The following is a 24,198-nucleotide window of genomic DNA, read 5'->3' on the forward strand; positions in this document are numbered from 1 at the left end:
GTTTTCAGTAATGTCCTTTGTTTTTCTGGTTTGAATTTTCTTAGGAAAAAAATTAACAAAGAATGTCAGTAAAGGGAAAGCTATAGAATGACGGGGAAACATTTTAACTCTCATAATGCCAACAGCAAACAAGAATAGTCCTGTAGACAATTTCTAATTCACCACAGCATATACTGATAAAGATCTAGAGAACTGCATTATCTTTCATCCGTTATGCAAAGTACAACATTTATTTTCTTGGATATTTCTGAATATGTGAATCTATAATCTGAATCATGGTTTTTCAGTCTTTGCAGTCATAGTGTTAGCCACTAATATCTATGATAATATTTGTTACAAATATTAAATATATTTATGTACTGTGACTGGCCAGGAAAACCTAAAATGCTGGTATTTGTAGTACTATGTACAGATCTACATACAGGGCTTAATCCATTTTAGTTGTAATACTTCTTCATATTTATTTGGTTCCATGGAAAACTGCAAGGGAGGTAACAGAATTATATAGGACTAGAACCAGGACAACTTTACTATATGACTTGCGAAAGAAACGGAGGTATAGTGACACAAGCTCAATTTACTTTATACCCTGACTTGTGCAAACTGTTTGACATGCTATTGACATGATATCCTTGTCTCTAAATTGGAGAGATATGGCTTTGGCTGGACCACTTAGTGGATAAGAAATTGGCTGGATGGTCACATTCAAAGAGTTCAGATCAATGGCTTGATGTTTATGTGGAGATCAGTGACAAGTGGTGTTCCTCAGGGGTCAATATTGGGCTGGTGCTGTTTAACATCTTTGTCAGAGACATGGACAGTGGGATTGAGTGCACCCTCAGCAAGTTTGCCAGCAACACCAAGATGTGTGGTGTGGTCAACACACTAAAGGGAAGGAATGCCATCTAGGGGGCCTTGACTGCCTCAAGAGGAGGGCCCATGTGAACCTCATGAAGTTCAATGAGGTCAAGTGCAGAGTCCTGCACCTGGGTCAGGACAGTCTCAAGCACAAATACGGTCTGGGTGGAGAATGGATTGAGAGCAGCTGAGAGCAGCCCTGTGGAGAAGGACTTGTGGGTGTTGATTGATGAGAAGATCAACGTGACCCAGCAATGTGTGCTTGCAGCCCAGGAAGAAAGCCATAATATCCTGGGATGCATCAAAAAAAGCTTGGCCAGTAGGTCAAGGGAGGTGATCGACCCCCTCTACTCCACTCTCTTGAGATCCCACCTGAGTACTGCATTCAGCTCTAGGGCCCTCAGCATAAGAAAGACATGGACCTATTGGAGTGAGTCCAGAGAAGGGCCATAAAGATGATCAGAGGGCTGGAGCTCCTCTCCTGTGAAGACAGGCTGAGAGAGTTGGGGCTGTTCAGCCTGGAGAAGAGAATGCTCAGGGGACACCTTATAGCAAATTTCCATTACCTAAAGTGGACCTACAAGACAGCTGGAGAGGGTCTTCTTACAAGAGGACAGGGGTTAATGGCTTTGAACTGAAAGAGGGTAGATTTAGATTAGATATGAGGAAGAAATTCTTTACCATGAAGATGGTGAAGCACTGGAATGGGTTGCCCAGAGAAGCTGTGGATACCCCATCCCTGGAAGTGTTCAGGGCCAGGCTGGACAGGGTTTTGAGCAACCTGGGCTAGTGGAAGGTGTCCCTGCCCGTGGCAGAGGGGTTGGAACTAGATGGTCTTTAAGGTCCTTTCCAACCCAAACCATTCTATGATCCATTTATCTGAATTTACTAGTAGAATGTTATGTTGACATACAGAAATACTTGTCAACGGAACATGGAAATGTGGTGTGGTTTGTTGTTTTTTTGGTTGTTTTTTTGTTGTTGTTGTTGTTTGGTTGATTTTTTGTTTGTTTTATTGCTGGCAGTAGTGTTTTTTTTCTGGTTTGCATGTGGTCAAACTTTCAACAAGATAAAAGATTCTGCAACCAACATTTGGTCCAGAATTTGGGTACCAGAGTTAAATCCAGCTCTGTCTTTCAGTTGTAATACCTGTGCTGGAAACATAACAAAGTCATACCTTATAGCAACAAATAAGCATTTTTGTCTCTGACCAGTTGTAAGTTTTTGGAGTGGGTGGGTGTTGGTTTTTTGCATAGTCATGTTTCTGGCCATAAGAATTCTGATATATAGCTTTCAAAGGGACTATAACCCTCAGAAAATGCTGCTTTCCATGAAAATTAGCAGTCACAAAATGACCACGCACATTTCCATTGGTGCTACTGTTCTCTTATTGTGCTTAGGCCTTGTCCTTACAGGGATGAAACAAGTTACCCACCCATGGATTTCTTTTTACAAAAGGTATAGTTGTTTTAATATGTGCTTGTACAGAAACGTTTTAATTTTATTTGAAGACTATTTTTGATCTTTATTTTAATTTTTCCTCCCTCTTTCATATTTAACATAAAACAATCTGAAAAAGTAATATTTTGAAATAGCCTGACAACTGACCAAACCATCCAACATTCATTATTAGTTGCACTAATGCAAGCTTGTAAGTAAAGAAACTTGAATAACACTGCACACTAATGTTTTTGTAGTGGTGATAATATACATCTTATAGTCCAAAAACCTTTGTACAAATGAATGTCAGCACCATTTCCTTACATTTCCTCTTCAATACTACAAATAAGAATTTTGTCATGGCTTTATTGCTGCTTTCCTGCTTCATTGCACAAGAAAAGCTCTGATATGCAAGCAGAGCATTTCCATAACTGTCTGTATAATAGGCACCTATTCAACACTGTCTCTCAGAAGCAGCAAGACAGAGGAAGCACTGAATATATATTGCAGGACAGTGCAGCCTTGACCTGTTAAGAAATACAACTGTGATTATTATGTTAGTTTAAGGATCTAGGAAGTAATGTGCTGAGAGGAAAAGAGAAACAAACTGACAAGAAGTTTGAGCAATGAGAAATGAAGAGGAAAGAGGAAAAACAAGTTTTATTTCTTCTTCAAAATCAGGGCCTTACGTATGGTGCCTAAAGAAAAGCTGCTTGAGTTGTGTAAATTTTACAAGACTTCAAAGCCTCAGCGCTAAATGCAAGAAACGGAATGAAGTATTTACCAGATAAGACAAAACATTAATAAGTAAATACTAAAACTTGAGCTACTGAAAAGACTTACTTTCAAGTTAAAAGTTCAGTAATTAGTTCTAGCACCTTGGATAGCTAAATGAGTATTTTCTTATGTAAATAAGGAAATTGTCATACCTGTAAAAGATTCTAGTGCCCTACTGTTCATGAACTGCTGTTTTATGTAATTTAAAAAAAAAAACCCTTTATTTTTTGCTCTTAGATTAACTGAGCTTGTGCCATTAAATTCATTTGTATCTTTGGAAAAACTGGATATCAAAAATAACTGCTTGTCAGGTGAGTTGTATAAAAATACATAAAACCTCATCCAAACAAATGCTTCTTCATTAAATTATAAACTTATTTGGTTTTGATTGTTCCCATTTATTTATAGGAGACACTTACAGAGAAAACTTAAATGTTTTCCAAATATGGGTGTTATAGATACTAATTATAACTATAGTGTATGTATAGGTAGCAGAATTGCTTGTAGTATTTCATTATTTCGGTACATTTTACTTTGATGTAAGATTTTATGAGAAATAATATGGTTCTGCATTCAAATTTATATTTAATTTTCTTTCCTACTACAATACAGACCTTAAAGGTGCTATTACATGGTTAAGTGGCTGCCATAAACTAAAGGAGTTGTCACTCAGTGGAAATCCTCTTCTCCAAGAAAGGAATTGGAGGTAAGAAAATAAATTAATTTGCTGAATCAAAAAAACCAAAATCAGCTAAAAAGTTGATGTATACGCATATTGCTCATCAGTCAAAGTCAGCCAAAAACTTGGTGTACATACATTAGTTATATAGCAGAAATTAGGTAAGTATGAACACTACCACAAATTGGAAGATGATTGTATGAAAATAACAAAATTCAATTATGTGATCTTTATTTTCTGAGAATTCCAGTTTGTAGTTTTATTTAAACAAAAATCTTGATGTTTGACCTAGCACTTTGAACCTTTAGAAGCAGTTTGTGCTAAAACTCAACAGCTGTCCCTCTATGCCGTTTAACTGTTAAACGAGTATTTTTCTTTCTTTAGGCAAATGCAAAAATTACAGGAATGATACAGGCTTGCTTTGTGCTGCTTATTTGTAACTACTTCTTTGTACAATGATCACAACATCATTTTCTGCATGAATGCTGTTTGCTCCCTTTACTGACAAGTTCACCACCTTTAGTAACTTTAACTTTCTGACTGAAGTTTTCACTAACCATTATTACCCTATTTTACATGTCACTAAGACTTCTGCACAAAGAAGACCACTCTCTCAATCTTTTTCTCCTTCTCTTTTCTCTGCACTGTTTAAAACCTTTATTTCTGCTCTGATTATGAATGTTCTTACACTGCTTACTTGCCCTTCTCAGAACCATCAGTTACCTGACTGCCTATCACATAACTTCTTGGAGTGTTGGAGTGTTTCTCTTTCTGCTGTTTTGCTGTTCTTTTTTTTTTTTTTACTTATTTACTGCCATCCATTCACTGCTTAACTGCTGCTGTCATAGGTTTACACTGCACATAGATAGAGAAAGCGTGGTGTCTATAATAAACATATTGAGGAATCCTGGGCTTAGCATCTTTTAAGGAAGAAGAAAATTAGAAAAAAGAAGTTGGAAAGAATGGTTGATTTTTCCTTAGGAATTGAAGCTCAGACTTTTTGCTTGTTCTGAGAATTGCTTATCTTTACATCAAAAACTGATAGTTCTTATGTTTATGAAAGATACACAGATGTAAAAACAATGCTGTTCTTTGCCCTCCAGTGATGTATAATGCTGAAATAATAATCTGAAATAAAATTAAAGAGCTGGTCCTAGAGACTATTATATGTGTATATATAAAAACTGGATAGGGTAGAAAGGAAACTTGACACATTAAATGAGATGCAGCCATCAGAATCCCTGAAATGAGTAGTCGTGATAGGATTGTATTTGTAAGCCATATTAATAAAATTGTACATGGATAGGGTTTTTGGAGATTTTTTTTTTGTATTTTAGTAGATGTCTTCTGGTTTCTTGAGATTTCTGTGGTCTGAAACCCCATACATGGGCCAATGGCATCAAGACTTAAAGCTGTCTTAGCAAATTGCTCAGCAAAAGTATAGTAGTACTCTTAATTTAACGTGAAGTGTTCTTTCATCTTCCTTAGAATTAATACTTCCTAGTCTACAGGCCTTCAAGAACAGAATGACAGGTTGGAAATGCAATTCAGAATACAAGTGTTGAAATGGCAGGGTGTCTTTTAGTGAGCTCTGACTATAATTCCATTAAGTATACAAAGAAGCATTTAATCAATAAGAATTTAAATCAATAACAATTCTTTCAGCTAAGGAAATCAAGTATTTATCTAGGAAAGTGTTGACATAATAAAATTTCTGAGGAAATGAAATGAGACAAAACAGTTGGACTTTCATTTTCGATGTAATTAAAACAGATTACTCTGATTTTTTACTAGAAAAATATTTTTTTAAGCTTAGGAATTTGAAACAGTTTTCAGGCCATTTCTACCGAAAGTGCTATGAAAAATTATACTTTATAAAATTATTATTTTTTAACCCACATGTGATCAGAAACTTTTCTTCATTTGCCACCTCTGAACAATTTCTTTTTAAACCACAGAAATATGTTCCTAGTACCAGTGAGTATAAGTGCTCTTCCATTGCTGCTTTGCAGATGCTCTAATTACGTCGTTGTATATATTAGCATATAAGGATGACTTTTACAAATATTTACTTTGCTGTTTATTTCTGTAACAATCGAAAGAATTTTGAAGAATCACCAAAACTGTTCCTTGTATAATTTGATGTCAGTTAAAGGTGGGGCTTTTCACTGCAATGCTACACAAGAATGCGTTTAGATAAATTGTGTTCACATTTGCTATATTAGATTGTCTAATATAACAACAGCAGAGGTTGGGATGTGTGTGTTTTGGAGCATGTTTTGTGTTAAGAGAAAAAAAAAAAAAAAACAAAAACAAACCCACATTTACATGTATGTCTTCTGTTAGATGATTTTTGTACTAATTTCTGATTAGTATTCCAGCAGAAGAAAAAAAAAACTATTTGAAACTTTTAGTTGGAAATGTTTGAGTAGTTTAAAAGATAGCTGTACAAATACATTCTTAGTTGGTTTTGTTGTTGTTTTTATTTTAATTAACAGACTTCTTTGCACTCTCATGGTTCCTGCAGGTAATTCTGTGCATAAAATTCAGTGACTGTGACAATATTTCAAATTTCCATTTGCATTGTTTTAATTCCCACTATTTTACAGAACTAACTGTTATGTCACTTGTAACCTAGAAGGGAAAAGCTTTCTGAATTCCAATTTAACTGTAAGAACTGACACTTTAGATTGCTTGACCCTATAGAGCTTTTATGATTAGACAAGAGATTAATTTGTCTAAAGGATTTAAAGTATAGGATACTATAAAATATGGATTTGCTGAATACAGCATTGACCATAACTTCAGGCAATATGTTCCAGTGAACTTTACATAACCCCCTGATACCAACAAAGGAATTAGTTGTAAAATTTCCCAATCAGTTTTGTACTTTCATGTCCAGCCAGCGATAACACCAACAAAAGTGAAGTAGTAAGAAATTGCTTTTTAAAAATTAAACCCTAGGATCAGTCTGAGCACTCCTAAGGGAATGTGTTTCAATGCTGTAATGATTAATAGAGCCTCTTAAGTGACAGAATATTCACCAGGAAGTTTTCACTAAATGAAATATTGACTCAGCCCTTCACCAGGAGAAACCCAGCTGGAAAAACTAGTGTTGAGATCCCATAGCTCTAAGACACAATACTTCTAGCATCAATCAATTTTGATACAGCATTTTTTTAATGTATCCCTATTCAACATCACTTCTGGTAATTTCTCTCTATGTGTTCAGGGACTCTGTCTAAACCTATAGTTTTATTCCAATTGTATTTCAGACAGTGTTATTCTTACACTAATAGGCAATAGAGGAGGAAAGTTTTATAATTGCAAAAACTACTATTCTATTGAGCTACATTTTGGAAAATTCTAAGCCAGTCTCAGAAAATTTCTCTGATTTTAAAATTAGTGTATATTGGCTGAGCTGAGTAGTAGTCCCTTATCTTCACAGGAAAAAGTAGGAGTTCTAAAATGTTGAAAACAATATTATCTTTTTTAATAGTAAGGGGACTTAGAGCCTACAATAAGTATTCTTTCAAGAGTTCTGAAGTGTTACGTAAAACTAAATTAATGAAAACATTGAATGTTGATTTATTGATTTAAATAATTTTGCAGTTTTGAAACATTCAATAAATTTGGTCTGGTATAAGAAATATGTGAAACAAGGTTGCAGTACCAGGTTATATTTCACAATAACTTAAAATAGAGACCATTGATACTGGTTTTTAAATCAGTAGATAAGTTTCTCATACATATGTTTTCTTACATCACTGGCCCCAGCTGTCCTTTTCATAGCAAGGAAATGTCATCTCTACTATTGTCCCTTTCACTGACCCAAATTCAATATTTCAAAAGTGGATTTTTTTTCAGTCATACTGAATATCATATTTCTCTACGTGGTATATGCAAATGTAAAGGGAGTAAGATTGACAATGTTTAGTATTCTGTGCAGTTTTTAAATATACACGTTTCAATGTGTCAACAAAATCAGTGCTGTATCTTAATTCTATGACTTAGTTTGCCCTGTTGCCTACTCATCAAATGCATTACAGGTGCCTATGCACAAGTGTGTCGAATTTTCCTGTTTAAGTAGGTAAAATGCTAGCTCTAGTGATCTAAGAATGTTGTATTTGACCTCCCTGAAGCCAGTATTTCAGCAGTGGTCTTTATACCAACAGAGTATTAAGAAATCTTGTTAAGTTCTGTGATTTATTAAGAATAAAGTTTTAGTTAATATATTAGCATATGGAGTAAGATCAAATATATATAGATACTTAGAGAACTATAATCATGTTCTGTCTTGTTATAAGATTGCAACAATAAAATGGGAGTTTTAGCATCAGGATTTTTTCATTAAAATAATTATGACTTTTTCTTTTTAAGGCCTTCTTTGTGTAAGGTCCTTCCTAGTTTACAGTTTCTTGATGGTGAAATCTTAAACTGTCATGCTTTATCCACAACTGAAAGAACCAAGGGATCAGAATCAAGAAAGTTTCTGGAACTTTGTGAAGTTCAAATTGAAGAAAATGTTCTATTGAAAAAAAAGGCTGCTGAACTGGGGTATGTATTTATGTGAATATAAATTGCTTTAAGAAATATATTTTCATATATTGTTAGTGTAGTTCTTGGGATCTTATGAATTTTACTTAGCTTTTTGCCTGGAAATGTATTAAGTTAAAAAAAGATATTAGAACCATTGACTTCAGTGCAAAGAGTATTTCAGAAATATTAAAACATGTGGGCCTTGAATTTTGTCAGTTAGTAATACTTGAATGAATTCACACACAGCATAATACCGTGGTATGCAGGATCAGTAGCTTAAATGCTGAAAGTGGTATAATCATATTAACATGATTTCCAGCTTTAGTTTAATCGAACATAATTTGACTATTTATGCAATATGGTCTATTTTTTTCCTGGATTTGTTTCCTTGTCTGTATTATTCACATTCTAAATGACTGCAAAAGGTTTAACCTCTTTTTTCATAAAGTAGTGGATCAGATGGCTCTGTTTACAGATCTTTGATTTGTCACACTTACTACCTTTATCATTATTACCATGGTTAGTTATCCAGTGACTTCTGCCTAGACATTGCAAGTGGTAACTCATCGTTTATACTTGCTATCTTTTCATGACTTTGCAATATCTAAATAGCTCAATCTTCTCATGTTTTCACACTTAGTAATATTGCATGTCTTCTTTCTTAGACCCCTTTCATTTCCTAGCAGGGTCACAATATAGAATCATAGAATCAGAGAATAGTTTGAGTTGGAAGGGACCTTCAAAGCTCATCTAGTCCAAGCCTTCTGCAATGAGCAGGAACAATGTCAACTAGATTAGGTTGCTCAGAGCTCCATCCAGGGATGGAGCATTTACCACCTCTCTGGGCAACCTATTCCACAATTTTCCCACTCTTATTGTAAAAACTTTCTTCCTCATGTCTAGTCTGCATCTCCACTCCTTTAGTTTAAAACCATTACTCCTTGTCCTGTCATAATGGGCCGTGCTAAAAAGTCTGTCCCCATCTTTCTTATAGGTCCTCTTTAAGTACTGAGAGGCTGCAACAAGGTCTCCCCAGAGCCTTCTCTTCTCTAGGCTGAAAAACCACAACTCTCTCAGCCTGTCCTCATAAGAGAGGTGTTCCAGCTCTCTGATCATCTTGATGGCTCTCCTCTGGACCCTCTCTCAACATGTCCATGTCATTCCTGTTCTGAGGGCTCCAGCGCTGAAGGCAGTACTCCAGGTAGGGGTCTCACCAGAGCGGAGTAGAGAATAATCACCTCTCTCAGCTTATTTTGATACAGCCCAGGATATGATTGGCCTTCTGGCCTGCAAGCGCACATTACTGGCTTATGTTGAGCTCATCCACTAGTACCCCCAAGTCCTTCTCCTCAGAGCTGCTTTCAATCTCTCTATCCCCCAGCCTGTATTGATACTGGGGGTTGCCCCAACCCAGGTGCAGGACCTTGCATTTGGCCTTGTTGAACCTCGTGAGGCCAGCTTCTTGAGCTTGTCCAGGTCCCTCTGGATGGCAACCCATGCCTCAGGCGTATCAACTGTACCACTCAGCCTGGTGTCATCTGCAAACCTGCTGAGAGTGAACTTGATCCCACTGTCTATGTCATTGATGAAGATATTAAATAGTACTGATCCCAATACAGACCCCTGAGGGACACCACTTGTCACTGGTGTCCATCCAGACATTGAGCCATTGGCCACTACTCTCTGGTAGTGGTCTACCCTCCCTTGTGGTCCTTTTAATATACAACTTGCCAGCTGATGTTTGGAAATGCAGTTTCTTTGGTCCTGCCAGGTACTGAACATTATCCCAGAGCAGGTGAGGGATGTGATGTTTGACAATGCTTTAGCCTGAACTTCTCCTTTTGTACTTCTTGGTTCAGAAAAAGTACCCACATTTTTTTTTCAGAATCTAGCTGTTTTGCATCTACATGTAGGCCTGTATATCCATGGTGTCTTACTACCTAACAGCTTATTACATTGACGTATTATTGGCCATTACTAAGCTGCAATAAAATCTTCATAGCTCACAAAACAGATTTATTTGAAAAGAGGCTCATATTAAGAATTAGACTGAAAGTAGTTTAGAAAAAAAAATATATAGTGCAGTTTTCTCTGACAGATGTAATGTCTAGGTGGCTCCTAGAACTCGTATGTTTCTCCATTAAACCCTCAAGATACGTCTTTTCCATTTCTGTGATTTTTGGCTTCTGGTTTGCAGGTGGGGAAGCTGATACTTTCTGATCTATTAACCATTTTGAAATAGTGTTCTTTCCTTTCTTTTTCTTCAAAAGAAATAAGGAGAGGAAAAAATAAAGGAGGAGCAGTACTTTTTATCGTAGAGAAAATTTTATTATGTCTGAGATTTAAGACCTGGTTTATCAGTATCCTTTGCAGAAAAAAATGTCAACTTGTGATTAGGATATGACTTGTGAGAGAGCTGTGATAGACTCTAAGGACCTAAGTTTTATGTACATTACTGCAAGATGGTAAAAAATGGGAGAGAAAGATGAAATTCATAAAATTTAATGGTTTATTTAACCGTAGTCTGCATGAATGGACTGCTAGATAGGTAAGAAATCTGTTGGGTAGTGAGGCTCGGACCATCTATTAAATATTAATATTCCATGGCTCCTGCTACTTTCTGGAGGCTCACTTGTCCTTCTAGTGTCTTTATCAGAGACCTGGAGCTGGAGCTGGAGTTCACACTTACCACGCTTGTAGATGACAACAGTCTGGAGGAACTGTTTACATGGTTGAGGGCAGGGCTACCATTCAGAAGGACCTAGGCAAGCTGGTGAGACAGACCAACAGGAGCCTTGTGAATTCAACAAGGACAAGTGCAAAGTTCTTTACCTTGGAAGGAGTGACCTCTTGCAACAATACAGGCTGGGACTGGCTGGCTGAGAAATGTCTCTGCTGAAAAGGACCTTTAGATCTGGGTAGATAAGAAACTGAATGTAAGCCAGCAGCATGCCCTGTTATCAAAGAAGGTTAAGAATGTCCTGGGCTGGATCTACAGGAACATAGCCAGTAGATTGAGAGAAGTTATTATTTCCCTCTCTTCAGCCTTTATTAGCTCATATCTAGAATAGTGTGCCCCATGTTTTGGATCATCAACACATGAAAGACGTTGATAAACTGGAACAAGTTTGGTGCATGGTCTCTAAGAAGGTCAGGGCATTCAAGCACATGCTCAAGAAGACAGAGCCAGGCTGTTTGGAGTGGGGCATGACAGAAGGGTGAACAACAAGGATCTAAGCTGAAACAGCAGAGGTTCAGGCTGTTGTGGTGGGTTGATGACAGCCAGTAACTCAGCACCCACCAGCTGCTTGCTTGCTACTGCCTCTGCCAGGAGGATGGGAGAATCAGAAGACCAGAAACAAGAAAAAGCCACAGATCAAGAAAAAAAATAAGAGAAAGGAAAAAAAAAAAGGCAACCAAGTGATGCAAAGCAATCACTCCAATCACTCACCACCTCCCTCCAGCAGACTGATGCCCAACCATTTTCTGAGCAATGTCTACCTTGGAAAGTTCTCCCTGCAAGTTTTATTGCTGAGCATGATGTTATATGGAGTGGAATATATTTTTGGTCAGGCCAGCTGTCTCCGCTATGTCCCTTCCTAGCCTCCTGACCACTCCCAGCCTACTTGTCAAGTGGGATAAAGAAGGCCTTGACTCTGTCAAAGCACTGTTGAGCAAAACGTTAGTGTTTTATCAATACAGTTTCAGTCACAATTCTAAATGACAGCACCATAGAGGCAGCTGTCATGAGCATTCACTCCATCTTAGCCAGATGCAGTACAACTGGGCATAAGAAAAAACATTTCACTGTTAACAGTGATGAATTGCAACAGGTTGCCCAGAGAGGTTGTGCAGTCTCTGTTCTTGGAGAACAGACCTGTTTCAAGACCTGACTGGATAAAGCTCTTAGCAACCTGATGTAATCTCAGAGCTAACCCAGCTTTGAAGCAGGAGATTGGACTGGAGGCCTCCTGAGGTTCATTCAAGTGGGAATTTTTCTGAGTAAGTTTTGTTTGAAAGATCTTGCAGATGTTTGAGAAGAACAACAGCGGGAAGAAGAAATTATGTTAACCTCTCTTCTTTCCTGAATATGTAGTTGCACAGGGGGAAGAGGGAAAGTTGTTGGTTTTGTGAGGTTTTTGAGAATTAATTCATAATATTTTAAATTGGTAACTTTGACATGGTTGAAGCATCTTGTGTCAAATTAAGTCTTGAAATTAATTTCTTGTTTGTTAAAGCCTGCCTTTGTATATTTTATTTTTGACTTAAAAGTTCAATTTGTGGATGACTTGAAAACCATTGAAGACTGCAGTTCATAAAAGGAACTCTGAACAACTTGTTTGTCTGTAAGCCTTAACAGTATAGCTGTTATATGTACGTACTGCAATACTTTGACTGAGTTAATGTGACGTTGCTAAAGAACAGGGCAACAACAGAGCAAATGTCTGTCTGTTTCACATCTTGCTAAGTTATGAGCCCCTGTAGGTGCGACCTCAAGTATGTAAGCTGCCAAAAGTAATCACTGCTTGCTTCCCTAATACATGTTTCATATACTACTGCTGTCCAATTAAATTGTCTGTGCTGTTTCTGCCTGAAACTTCACTTTTTTTGCCATGCTTAAAAGTGAAACATTTTAAAATTACTTTTCTCTATTCTAATAAATGCTTTCTGTCACATAATCTTTAGATGTGTTGTAGTCAGTAATCATATAAAAGAACCATGGGACATCTTGGCTGCAGTAATTTACTTTCAGTCATCAAATATGCAAATGTCTGACTAATGGGATTTGAACTTATGAATACTATACATGTAATGCAGTGAAAATGACAGGAATTTAGTAAATGGCATTGCAGGAGAGAATATGTAAACAGTGACCTCTTTCATGTCCTTGGAAGGGACTTTTGTAACATCAAGTTGAACATCAGTAGTCATGCTTCTACAAGTTTCCCCAAAGACAAATTAGATTTCATCACACTATTACAAACAAAAGCTCACTTAAAACTGGAGTTTACTATTTGAATATTCAATGTATCTGAATTATGAAAATCACAGTAGAACTGCAAAGGGGAAAACATGACGTTACACAAAATTTTAACTACAACACAAACTAGCACGCAAAGGGGTAGAATATTATTTATGACTCAGCAGCAATGGCCAGGAGGATTTGCTGATTAGAACTGGCTGTTTTTCTCACTGTCCCTTTTTCCTCTGAGAGGTCTGTTTTGCTGACACTTCCATATAATTTTTACTGTCTCTTTCTGACAAAATAATGCCTTTTTAAATAACCTGGCATTCATTGGCTTTCAGTAGAAAATTCTATACAAAATGTGTCAGCTCTGTAAGCAAGGTTTCACTGCCACCTTAAGCTAAGTGGCAACATTTTGCCTGATTTAAACTCCACTGAAAGGCCTTTAAGCATGAATAAGTTGTCCTTTTCTGTATCCATTAAGTCAGTCTGTGCATGTGTCCTTACAATTCCTAGGTGGTGTCGGTGGGGATTTGCTCCTCCTCTCCTCTTCCCTCCCCAAACGCTGCACGTGAAACTCAGCAGGATTTGGTCTAAATTTACCAAGAAGACAGTGATGGATACTCTTGGAGGACTGACGTTAGAACTGAAGTTGCAACAGTCATTAATAAATGCCTGAATTGAATTTCCAAATAGAATATAATCTGATTGTAATGCTGTTATCTTTCCTCAAAGTCCCTGGAAAATCCTAACACAAATTGAGAGGTATCTTTTGGGGAAGAAAGCTACAGGTAGCTTTCTGCTCTTAGCATTTGTTTGTGAAAGTAATATTTTGATCTTTAGATAGTATCAGGGCCACTATTATAGCTCATTTATACATTACTATGGAAGACCTATCCCTTCCTCTTCTTGCTTGTTATCCCTTTCTCCCACTGCAGAAGCAGTGCATCCTATATGGCTATGCTAAAATTAACATATGGCACAAGTTACTTTCACTTGTTAAGATCAAAACAAAGTTGTGGGTAGCCATTGAACATGAGGGAATGGGCTGGTCAAAGCTGGAAGCCATAAAAATTTTGTTGTAGCAAGACTGCCATATTCATCTACATTTAATTGCATATGAAGCAGCCAGGCGGTATTGATATTGGTGCTTCAGTCAGGATAATCCCATTTCTTGTTTTGTCTGGATGCCAATTTATACTTAAAACTTTGGTTGTATCTTAACCGAGAAGTAACTGCAGAAAAGTTAGTGACCCGAGTCCTTGAGCTATAATACCAAAAAAGGTCTGAAAGGCAAACAACCAATTTGCATTTAGTGAAAGGGAAATATTGTGGTATCAAAAGTCTTAATACAGTCATATTTCTTATTTTGTCTTCTCTCTTTCCTTGTGTGCATTTTTTTCCATTGAAGAAGTAAATCAGTCCTGCCTATTTTCCATTATAGCAGCTTCCTTTCTGTGGTTTGAATAAGTGGTCTTCAGGACCACGTCTCTGGTATCAAGAATTACATCCTTGAGAGACACTGAGAAAGCTGCAGTGCATTGATAGGATAGCTCTACCCCGAGCCTATGGAATAGTTCTTATTTTCTCCAGAGCTGTCTGAAATCCCTGTTCACCTAAGGGAACCACCAAGCAGACTGCCACCTAGCACTCAGACCCCATTTTAACATTTGTTGTCTGTTCTTTGGAGCTTCACCTTTGCAGGAGAACATCAGATACAGTTACCAAGTCACTTCATTGCTCATAATTCTCTGAGATAGATGTCACTACAGCTTCCTTTGTAGCTTCTTGAAACTTAGGCTGATATGATTGCCTAAAAGAAAAGCCACTGATACACAGGGAGCAGCCTAAAAATCTACAAAATAAGGGTATAGTTGTGGATTTCCAGGGAAATGTCAGCTGGGAGACAGGGTGCATGCCAACTGTGGCAAGGCTATTTTGCAACCACTGTTACACTGAACCGTTTCTGCTTTCCGCATTCATAGCTGCTGAAAGGGTGAAACAGCTGCTCAAAATGCCCCTGTCAAAAGAGAAAATGCACAAATATCCTACTTTGTTCACAGTTCCGGTGTTTTGCTTTTATTTGTTTCCGGTTTTGAGAATGATCAAATATACTCAGGATATAGTTTTCATAAAGAAGTTTATTTTGCTCAATATAAAAACATTCTGAGATTTTTCAACAATATTTTAATCCTGAAGCAAGCAAACAAACATCAAAACCAACACAAACTAGAAGAAGGGAAAAAAAAGGTGGGAATGAATCTTAGGTTATTTATTTATTTTTTAAATCTTCTGTCATCTCACCATTTTATGTTTTGTAGAACATTGGTAATGGTCTTGTACCAAATTTATCTTGTTAAACACATTAACGAATTCAAAGTGTTTACCTAGAGTGTTTAACTAATGCTTTAAGTATTTAATGCTGAAGAAATTACTATGCTTACTGTGTAGTGGGAAACAGCTAAAATTATCAGATCCTTAAGCAAACATATGCACTGGTTTACATATTTTCAAGAATTGTCATATTTGTGGAATTAACAGGAGTAATGTTCTATAATGGGCAATAACATGTACAGCCAATGCACAGTGAGTTGTGTAATTAGGCCTCTTAGTTTTAGCTTCCGATTTAGCCATTCATATTTTGTCCAATAGCACTGAAGTTGTCCTAGCAGAGTTGGAATCTTTTTTACTATTGTAAAATCTGATTCTGTATGTTCTTAACAATCTAAAAAGTTCTCAGTTGAACTTCACTAGAGGAAATAGTTATAAAAGTGGAGTCTTTTCACATTAAAACCTTATCAAAGCTTCATCTTTCAAGAGTGATAAACAGAAAGAAAAATTATGTTATTAAAACTATAATCTTAGGACCTGATTTTTCCAAACTCCCTAGAGCACTGATCTTATTTCTACTTTTGCTCTTGGGTTGCTGAACTAGAATTGACTTTGTGCTCCTCTGAAAATTGCTCCAGATTACAGATCTCTGCATCTGTCTGTGCTATCAAAGCAAGATGTTTTTGTGATTCAAAAAGTACCTGCTACCTGATACAATGGACAAACACTGTCCAAATACAGACACCCTTGTGAATCTGTAACAATTAGTTCCTATTTGCTCTTAGTCGTCCTTGTCATTTAGATGGTGTAATGCAAAGAATTAATGAGAGACAGACTTTGTAGATTCATGTTACTTCTGTCTAGCACCTTCCCTTATGTTGATAAAAATATCTATACTTAAAAGTCTCTATTTCCTAAATTCTCTCTAGGCATTGTGGTTTGTTGGTTTGAATATAAGTTTCGGGTTTGTTACTGTAGTTCTAATCTAAATTTTAAAATTACTGTTATTTTTATATTAGCTTTCATAGTTTCCAGATAAAATTGGATTATTAAGGCTATTACAAGATTTGTAACAAAATTGCCTCAAATCCTCTAAAATTTTCAGCTTCATATGCCTCTAACCACACAGAAAATTAATAGTGAAATGCATGCCCTAGTGCCTATTTGGAGCAGACTGGAACCTTTGAAAAAAAAGGTCAGAGTAAAATAAGCTATCTAATACACATGAATATATTTTAAGTGCTGCAAAAAAAAAAAATGCAATTGAGACTTATAAATACTGAAACTGCTTTTCAATCAAAGTAATTACTAATTATAAGAATGTGGAAACATGTAAGGATACTGGAAAACACAGGGTAGTTTAGAAAATAATAGAAGGAATGTATTTTTTAAAAAGCATTTATATTGTCTGAAACACATGTAAAAACTTTTGGTTTTTTTTTTTCAGAATTGCCTCTTCCATTGATTCTGCACAAGGACAATGCTGGTATTTTAATCAGTTGATTAAACTTAGTATTAAACATCGATATGCACATGAGTACGGTGACCTAAACATTACTGACAGAGATGGACCAGAAGCACTGCAAAATCATTTAAAGCAAACATCCACTGGCTGCCTACAGGAAAATAACCTCTTTATCATGGGTGCGACAGAAAATAAACAGGTCTTGTTGGATCCTTCCAAAAGATGGATTACTACTGGCCATATTCAGGCCAAATTCATTAACTCCTCCGTACCTGTGCACCAAAAGGAAAATAAAGAAGATCAGAGAGTGAAGCAGAAGAGCACTGAATCTTGTATTAATTACAGTGGGGAGAGTGAAGGCAACAATAACATGTCAGCCCAACTCACATTGCAACAGTCAGTGATAGTAGCAAGTAATGTGGGAAAAGATCTTCAGCATTTTGAGAATGATACAGAAAGGTAAGACAGATGCTGTATTGCTTTCAAATAGTTTGTATGGATAGGCAATAGGAGTGAAGATTTCTTGTTCAAAACAGAGACACAGAACTTGTAGTAAGAACACAATATTTTTAAGCTTACTAGACAGTAAAGAGTTATTTTAAGGTGATGCACACTAGACTTCATATTAATCATTTGCGGTATTGTGCCAGTTGGTGTATTAGACTATAGATATGCATATACTTAAAATAATTTGCAAATACTGTGTAGTAAGAGAATTTGAAAACTTTCTTTTGGTCTTCTACCTTTTTCTTCATTTTTTTTCAATAAATTTATTACACCAATTTTATAACACATACAATGTTAAGGATGAAAATTCTGGATGGTTTACAGGAATCCTGGGGCAGTTTAAACTGCAAACTAATGCAAGGCTTTTTAGCTGTCCTCTTCATTAGACATTCAAAATTAATCTATGTAGAATTTACAGTCAGTATCATTTAGAAGGCAAAAGGAAAAAGTTGCTTAAATCTATCATCCTACTCCCTTAACCTTAGGCCGGTCTCCTGCTGTTGTGATGACTGAACAGCTCACAGCCTGCCCTGCCCTTGGTACTCCTCCAGCATGTCTCAACCTGCTTCTTAAAAGTAGAGGCAGGGGTGAGGGCGCAGTTCAACTTGTTCTATGCCCTCAAATATTCTCCTGCATGGAACAGACTGGTTTATTACCTCTTTGGAATGCATTTGCTTCTGGTTTGTATGGTTCTGAAAGAGCAGTCAGGGGAAGCTGAAGTTTTTGTCCTAAAGGTTCAAAAAATCAGTTATGATTTCATAAGAATTCCATTTGAAAAGTACATGTATTGAGAACAATACAAATACAAGCGTGGAAGGTGTGCTGCTTCACGCTGTTTAGACTTATGGTAAATGGGCAGTAGTGCTTAGCTGGTACTTAACACACTAATAGTTTGTCATAAAATTTATTATTCAAGGAGACCATAGAATTCATCATTGCCTCTCAGGATGCTGGAAGTAAGAGTACAGTAGTCTATTATGGAAGATGAATGCTTCAGAAAATATTTTTGAAATAGTTCATTTAGAGTTTTTATGTAATGTTTTAAATGCATTCTGCAAGTCTGTTGTTGGACAGTTCTCTTCAATGCAGAATGGAAACCATTAGAAGGGATTTTTTGTTTGTTTTTTAATGCAGCTACTGCTTTTTATAGACGCAAAGCTTTTAAGTAACCATATTTTGGGCTTAGTAAACTTAATAAACACATTTGAGGAAAAAAAACATTCTGGCTTAACCTCTTAAGTGTGCTTTTTTGCTGAAAAGTACTCCTCTATTTAAGTAGATGCACTGCACAACAAAAGAAGATGAAGATGTTTAAAGACTGGGGGAAATGTAGATGTCTTTTCATAAACCCACTGTCCAATTGAAAGGAGAATTTTGTGGAGAAAAGGATTCCAAGAAAGTAAAGTCATAATGCAGAGCTGCCATTAAAATTTTTCTCCATCAGTGTATATTAATTGAACATACATTTAGAAAACTGAATCACTGAACTAATCTGAATAGTCTGTAATCAGTGCTTGTTAAACAATGGGCAAATTAGAAAATGTACACATATTACCAGTGGTCAGTAGTGTTAAACTGAAGGGTAAAAGTAGCCAAAAGGTTAAATTGCACTTCCTCAGTTTTTTTCTGTCTTCTCCATTGGAGATATTTGTCTCATGCAGCTTTTAGCATTTAGATCTCTTTAGTGTTTTGGTTTGGTTTTGGTGTGGTTTTCATTTGTTTTTTGTTGTTGTTGTTGGTTTGGTTTTCTTTTTTGTTTGTTTTGTTATTGTTGTTTGGGTTTTTTTTGTTATGGGTTTTGTTTGTTTGTTTTATTTTTGTTTTGTTTTTATATGGACAGTGGAGATAAATGGACACCTGCAATAGTTTATGTAGTCATTGTTAAACCACTTCTACTCCTAATCCTTCCTTTGAGGACACTCTTCCTCTCCAGTGAATAGGCAGGAACCAGAGCCCAGTGGAGACCAGTCCCCTTAGATAACTTGATTTCCAAAGTTATGTGGTGTGAATATGCTCCAGTGTTTCTGAACATCTATGACACATCTGGATTGTAATTTCTTTACAGTTTAGTGGCAGAGCCTTCAGTTTATCTCAATGCAAAGTGTTATGTTTTATGGTTATAGTTTGGCAGCTATGATAATCCTGTTGTACTGGTGAGACTATGTCGTTCATAAAGGTATTTATTCTCCCTGAGGCTACATATGGCAGCATCAGTGATCCAGTCCCTTTGGCGGGAGTACCATGCCAGGAGGAAAACTTATTGCACCCAAACAGAAAATCAACAGTTTATAGAAGCTTTGAGAGAGAAACATGAAGCTGCCACACTAATCCAGGTTGGTTTATGGTATTCTGATTTCTAATTTTGCATATATAATAAGAAAAAAATATTATTGGTTTTGTGTACTTGTTATCTTCTCTCTATTTTTGTTTATGATTTTATCAATAGTTTGATAATTAAACATTTTTGGTTTTATTAATCAGCATAAGCTTGATGTTTTTAAAAGAGAGCCTTCTTCACAAGAAAAATTATAGAAGCATAAAAATATTTTCCCTTTTTTCACCATGTATTTCTCTGAATTAGTTTTTCTTTATTTAATTCTAATATTATGTTTGAGACATATTGTGCCCATATTCTTACGGGGGTATATCTATGCTATTAAACTGACAGATGCTGCTTAACTGGTACATCATGTCTGATATATATACAAATAACTACTGTTCCCATCTCCTCCACCTATCCATCTCTTTCCTTCTCTCCCCATCTCCCAAAACCAGGATTGCCTCATCCATGCTGCCATTGGAAACAGACCATGGCCTAGGCTGTCCTGTGCTAGATACTGAGTTGATAGTTAAACAGGATGGCTTACTTGAAGTTCATGCCTTGGCTCTGTTTATTTTGCTAAGCAGATATAGTATTTACCTACCAAGTTGCCAGGGTTTGTGTTCTTTTCTACATTTTTAAGCAAATGGACCCTGTATTTATTTCACGTTTCCAGTTAACTTAAAAATGTTGGATTTCGTAAGTCTGCTATAAAAATGTCAACAGTTCCAAAGTTATTTAGGTACCCAAGTTGCATTTTCAGACTGAAAATCCAGTTTATTAGTATCTGTTCAACAAATGGACAGTAGCAAAATGTTTAGTAAATGTGCCTGCTAGCAAACAAGACAAGTACAGAACCACATTACAGAAGTGGGTTATCCAGGAAGTTGAGCTAAAATTTGTTTCCGGAGTATAGAGTGTAGCTAATATACTAACAACTGATTTCCATAAACTTATTTAGTCCATTTTTAAACTTATTTATGTATTTGGCCTCTACTATATATTAAAGTTATGAGTTTCACAAATGTATATAGTGATTAAAATGTGTTTCGTTTCATTTGTTTCAGACCTGATTATTTCCAAAGTCAGTACAAAAATAGTTGTTCACTATTTGTCTTCTGTGCATTTTATGGATTTTTAGATCTCTTTCATATCCATCTTTATATTCACTCTTTTAAAAATAAAAGTTTAGTTCATTTAGTATCTTTTCACATTGCTCTATCCTTCTTTTTGTCCCTCTCTGAAACTTTACCTCATTCTATTATAACATTTTTCAAAGAAGTGACTAGAACTGAATTCCATAGGCAGATATTCAATAAATTTTTACAGTAAGATTTTTACAGTAAATTTTCATCTTGTTTCTTAAAAAGTGCTAACATATATTTTTTTTCTTTTTGATTATGGCTGAGCACTGACCTGGTGTTTTCATAGAACTGTGTTAACAGCTGCCTTACAGTTTATCCTTCTACATATACCATTAGGACTGCTTTTCTCTTTTGCATTTGTAAAAACTAATTGTATTTGTTGAATGAAATACATTTGTCATTTGATCACTCATTAATATCAGAATGTTTTATCTAGATGGTTATGAAGATCTGTAGGAAAATAACAGCAATACAATAATGAGAAAGCAGTTGTAATACATTTAATCATTTTTATAATAATCAGGAATTACATGTGTAAAACAGTAACATTGTCAATAATTTGCGTAGTTAGACAATCATTTCCCAGAAGTTAATAAGCTAGACATTAAGCCAGAATATGAGATTTACCATTCCTATTTTAGTGCCTTCATTGGAAAGCCATTAAATATGGACAACACTGCGTCTTTCAGGACAGTGGAAATTTTTTGCATGGTGTTTTAAATGCTTAGGGAATCTTGAACTCTAGTGATGTCAAACACTGATTTGGGGGAAAATTGCTGTCCTGAATTTAGTTTTATTAATTTCATCTCTCTAAATTTGTTCTGAAGTGTTTTCCTCTATCTGATTCTATGGCTTGGCACGTGTTCTCTTTTTCTAGCACTCAGTTGCTGGTGTGCTCCTTTTCATTAGATAAGATTATGCCCACTGGTAATATTTTTTTTTAAATAAAGATCTTAGATAGTTAAGAAAGACCAACTGACCTAGGTCAATTGCATGAGATGTCTCCAAGAATTGCTACTTGTAAACTATAAGACATTTAGTACAAGTGTATTTTTATTCTGAGTAATTTGAAAGTTGACACTCAGCTTTTTTCTAATGTAGCCTTTCCTTTCAGTTTATAATAGTCCCTGAAGGAATTGTCAAATAATTAATTAGTTGACCCAGGTTTGTAGTTGAGGGAGTTTCAGGATTCCTTTCTGCTTAGTTGTGAAGAGCCTCTTGAGTACTCTAAGCTTTAGACATATGCTGGCATTTAATTTGTCTTGTAGTTTTAAATGTCACATAAAGTTCAAAAAACAGATCATTGAGCTGTTAAACCAAGGCCCAAGATGTTTTATCTTCCTAATGGGATAACATAGAGAATCTGGATTTGGATTTGATCTATGGCTTTGTATAACATGCTTTAAATTTTTTGTTTAGGCATTTTGGAAGGGCTTTCTTTTGCGAAAGAAACTGGCCAGTGCTCTTGCAGCTGTTAAAAGTGATGAAGTGGAGGATGACTGTGAAGAAATAAATGTGGATGATTTTGCATTTTCTGAAGTAAGTGCAGTCATTAGCCTAAAAACTTAATGTAAAAAAAAAAAAAATATATATAATTCTTAAGCAATCATGTAGGTGTTGGAAATAAAATAAATTTAAAGGACTACCAAGGCTAGAATTAACATGTTGACCATCCAGAAATAAAGAAGCATTTGGTATAAATGGCTCATTTAAATGTATTTGTCATGGATTAATTGCTTCATGCTCTTTGAGATGCTCTGGCAGTTACTGTGCTGTTAATGTCACACCACTGTAGAACTCCATATATTTCTACAGTTGAGAGACAATAAAATGAGAATAAAGAAACAGCTACTTTTGCTCTAAAATGTTTTGTTTTTTAGCATTTTAGTAACAGATTACAATGTCAGTGATATTTGAGTGTGTATTTTGTTCACTTTCATGACAGAATGAGAAAAATAATATAATTGAAAATATAGAAAATATAGCTGATATTCAGTGTCACAGTATTCTAACAAAAACAGCACATCTCCAAAATCCGGGGTGAAACAGGCTTATTAGCTCTTCTTTTGTCTTATAGGAAAAGTGCTAAAAAGATCATGAGTCTGAATATAGTAGTAAATTTTGGAGAGAAGTATAGTTAAATCAGAAAAAAACCCCACACTTAGAAGGTCTGTGATGCACAAAATCCAGAAATCATTACTAGTAAATTTTACAAGTTATATAAAGTTAATAATGTTTCAGTTTCAAAGGACTGAAATTGGCTCAGAAGTTTCCATTCTTAGAAATAAAAACAGGCTCCAATGGAATTTGGGGAATAACATCAGATTCAAAACTGAATTTAATGATAATTAAGTAAAAAAAAAAAATGTTTACAGGATCAATGTTGTCATTCAGTAAGCAAGGAAAAGAATCTTTAAACTAATTTTATCTTTTATAGCCTCAAAATACACAGTCTACATGGGAAGTTCTAGACTCGTGTGCATAGTAATGCAGCTCTTGATGACTTACCTATAGATTTGACTGGAGCACTGCTTTCTCTAATTGCTCATGTTTGCTGACATCTCTTTTTTTTTTTTTTTTAATGGTTTCAGGTGAAATAAAGAAAGCTGATAGCAATGTGGTCATTTTACATCTAAGAAGATATGACTGAGGTTTTTAATGAACCATTGTCTCTGAAAGTTGTTATTCAGCTGCTGCTTCTTTGCAAGAGCTATTTGTCAATATTCCACTGTAATCTTGTGAAGGAGACTGGTGTGATAACCCTGCTACTGTCAGGATTAGATCCTATTTGTGATCACATGTTTGTGTGACTCATAGAGAATTATGAAACCAAACATGTTTTTAGTTGGAACAGTGCCCTTTACAGTTGATCAGTCTTCAGTCATCTTGAGTATCAGCCTTCTTTTGCCACCACTCTCCCCTTAAAAATAGTTGGGCTTTGTAGGAAATTATCACCAATGACTTGATGACTTAGAGTAATTTTATTTTTTTTTCTTCTCCCTTTCAGAAGCTATTTTAAGGTACATTTTCAGAATTACTGTCTTACTGTAAGAGCATCTGTAATGTTTGAGGCAAGAGTCCCAGGAATCATTTGGTAGACAGGAAATGTCTGTGTGTAAACATAGAGATCTGGCTTAAATTTTAGGATTTTTTTCCTTTTAATTTGAAATA

General features: G+C 35.8%; 1 protein-coding gene across 6 annotated transcripts in view; it reads left to right on the forward strand.

Annotated features, from left to right (window-relative positions):
* LRRIQ1 (leucine rich repeats and IQ motif containing 1) overlaps positions 1-24,198 on the forward strand; it is a 110,274-nt gene that overhangs the window by 21,025 nt on the left and 65,051 nt on the right. For all 6 annotated transcript variants that reach the window (XM_021283973.2, XM_065041755.1, XM_065041773.1 and 3 more), the window contains 6 exons: positions 3,313-3,386; positions 3,688-3,781; positions 8,135-8,311; positions 17,038-17,514; positions 19,757-19,895; positions 22,447-22,566. In XM_021283973.2, coding sequence (XP_021139648.2) covers positions 3,313-3,386; positions 3,688-3,781; positions 8,135-8,311; positions 17,038-17,514; positions 19,757-19,895; positions 22,447-22,566 — 1,081 coding nt within the window. The remainder of the gene's footprint in view (positions 1-3,312; positions 3,387-3,687; positions 3,782-8,134; positions 8,312-17,037; positions 17,515-19,756; positions 19,896-22,446; positions 22,567-24,198) is intronic.

This window comes from Columba livia, chromosome 1 (genome assembly GCF_036013475.1).
Source record: "Columba livia isolate bColLiv1 breed racing homer chromosome 1, bColLiv1.pat.W.v2, whole genome shotgun sequence".
In the NCBI taxonomy this organism is placed as follows: Eukaryota; Metazoa; Chordata; class Aves; order Columbiformes; family Columbidae; genus Columba; species Columba livia.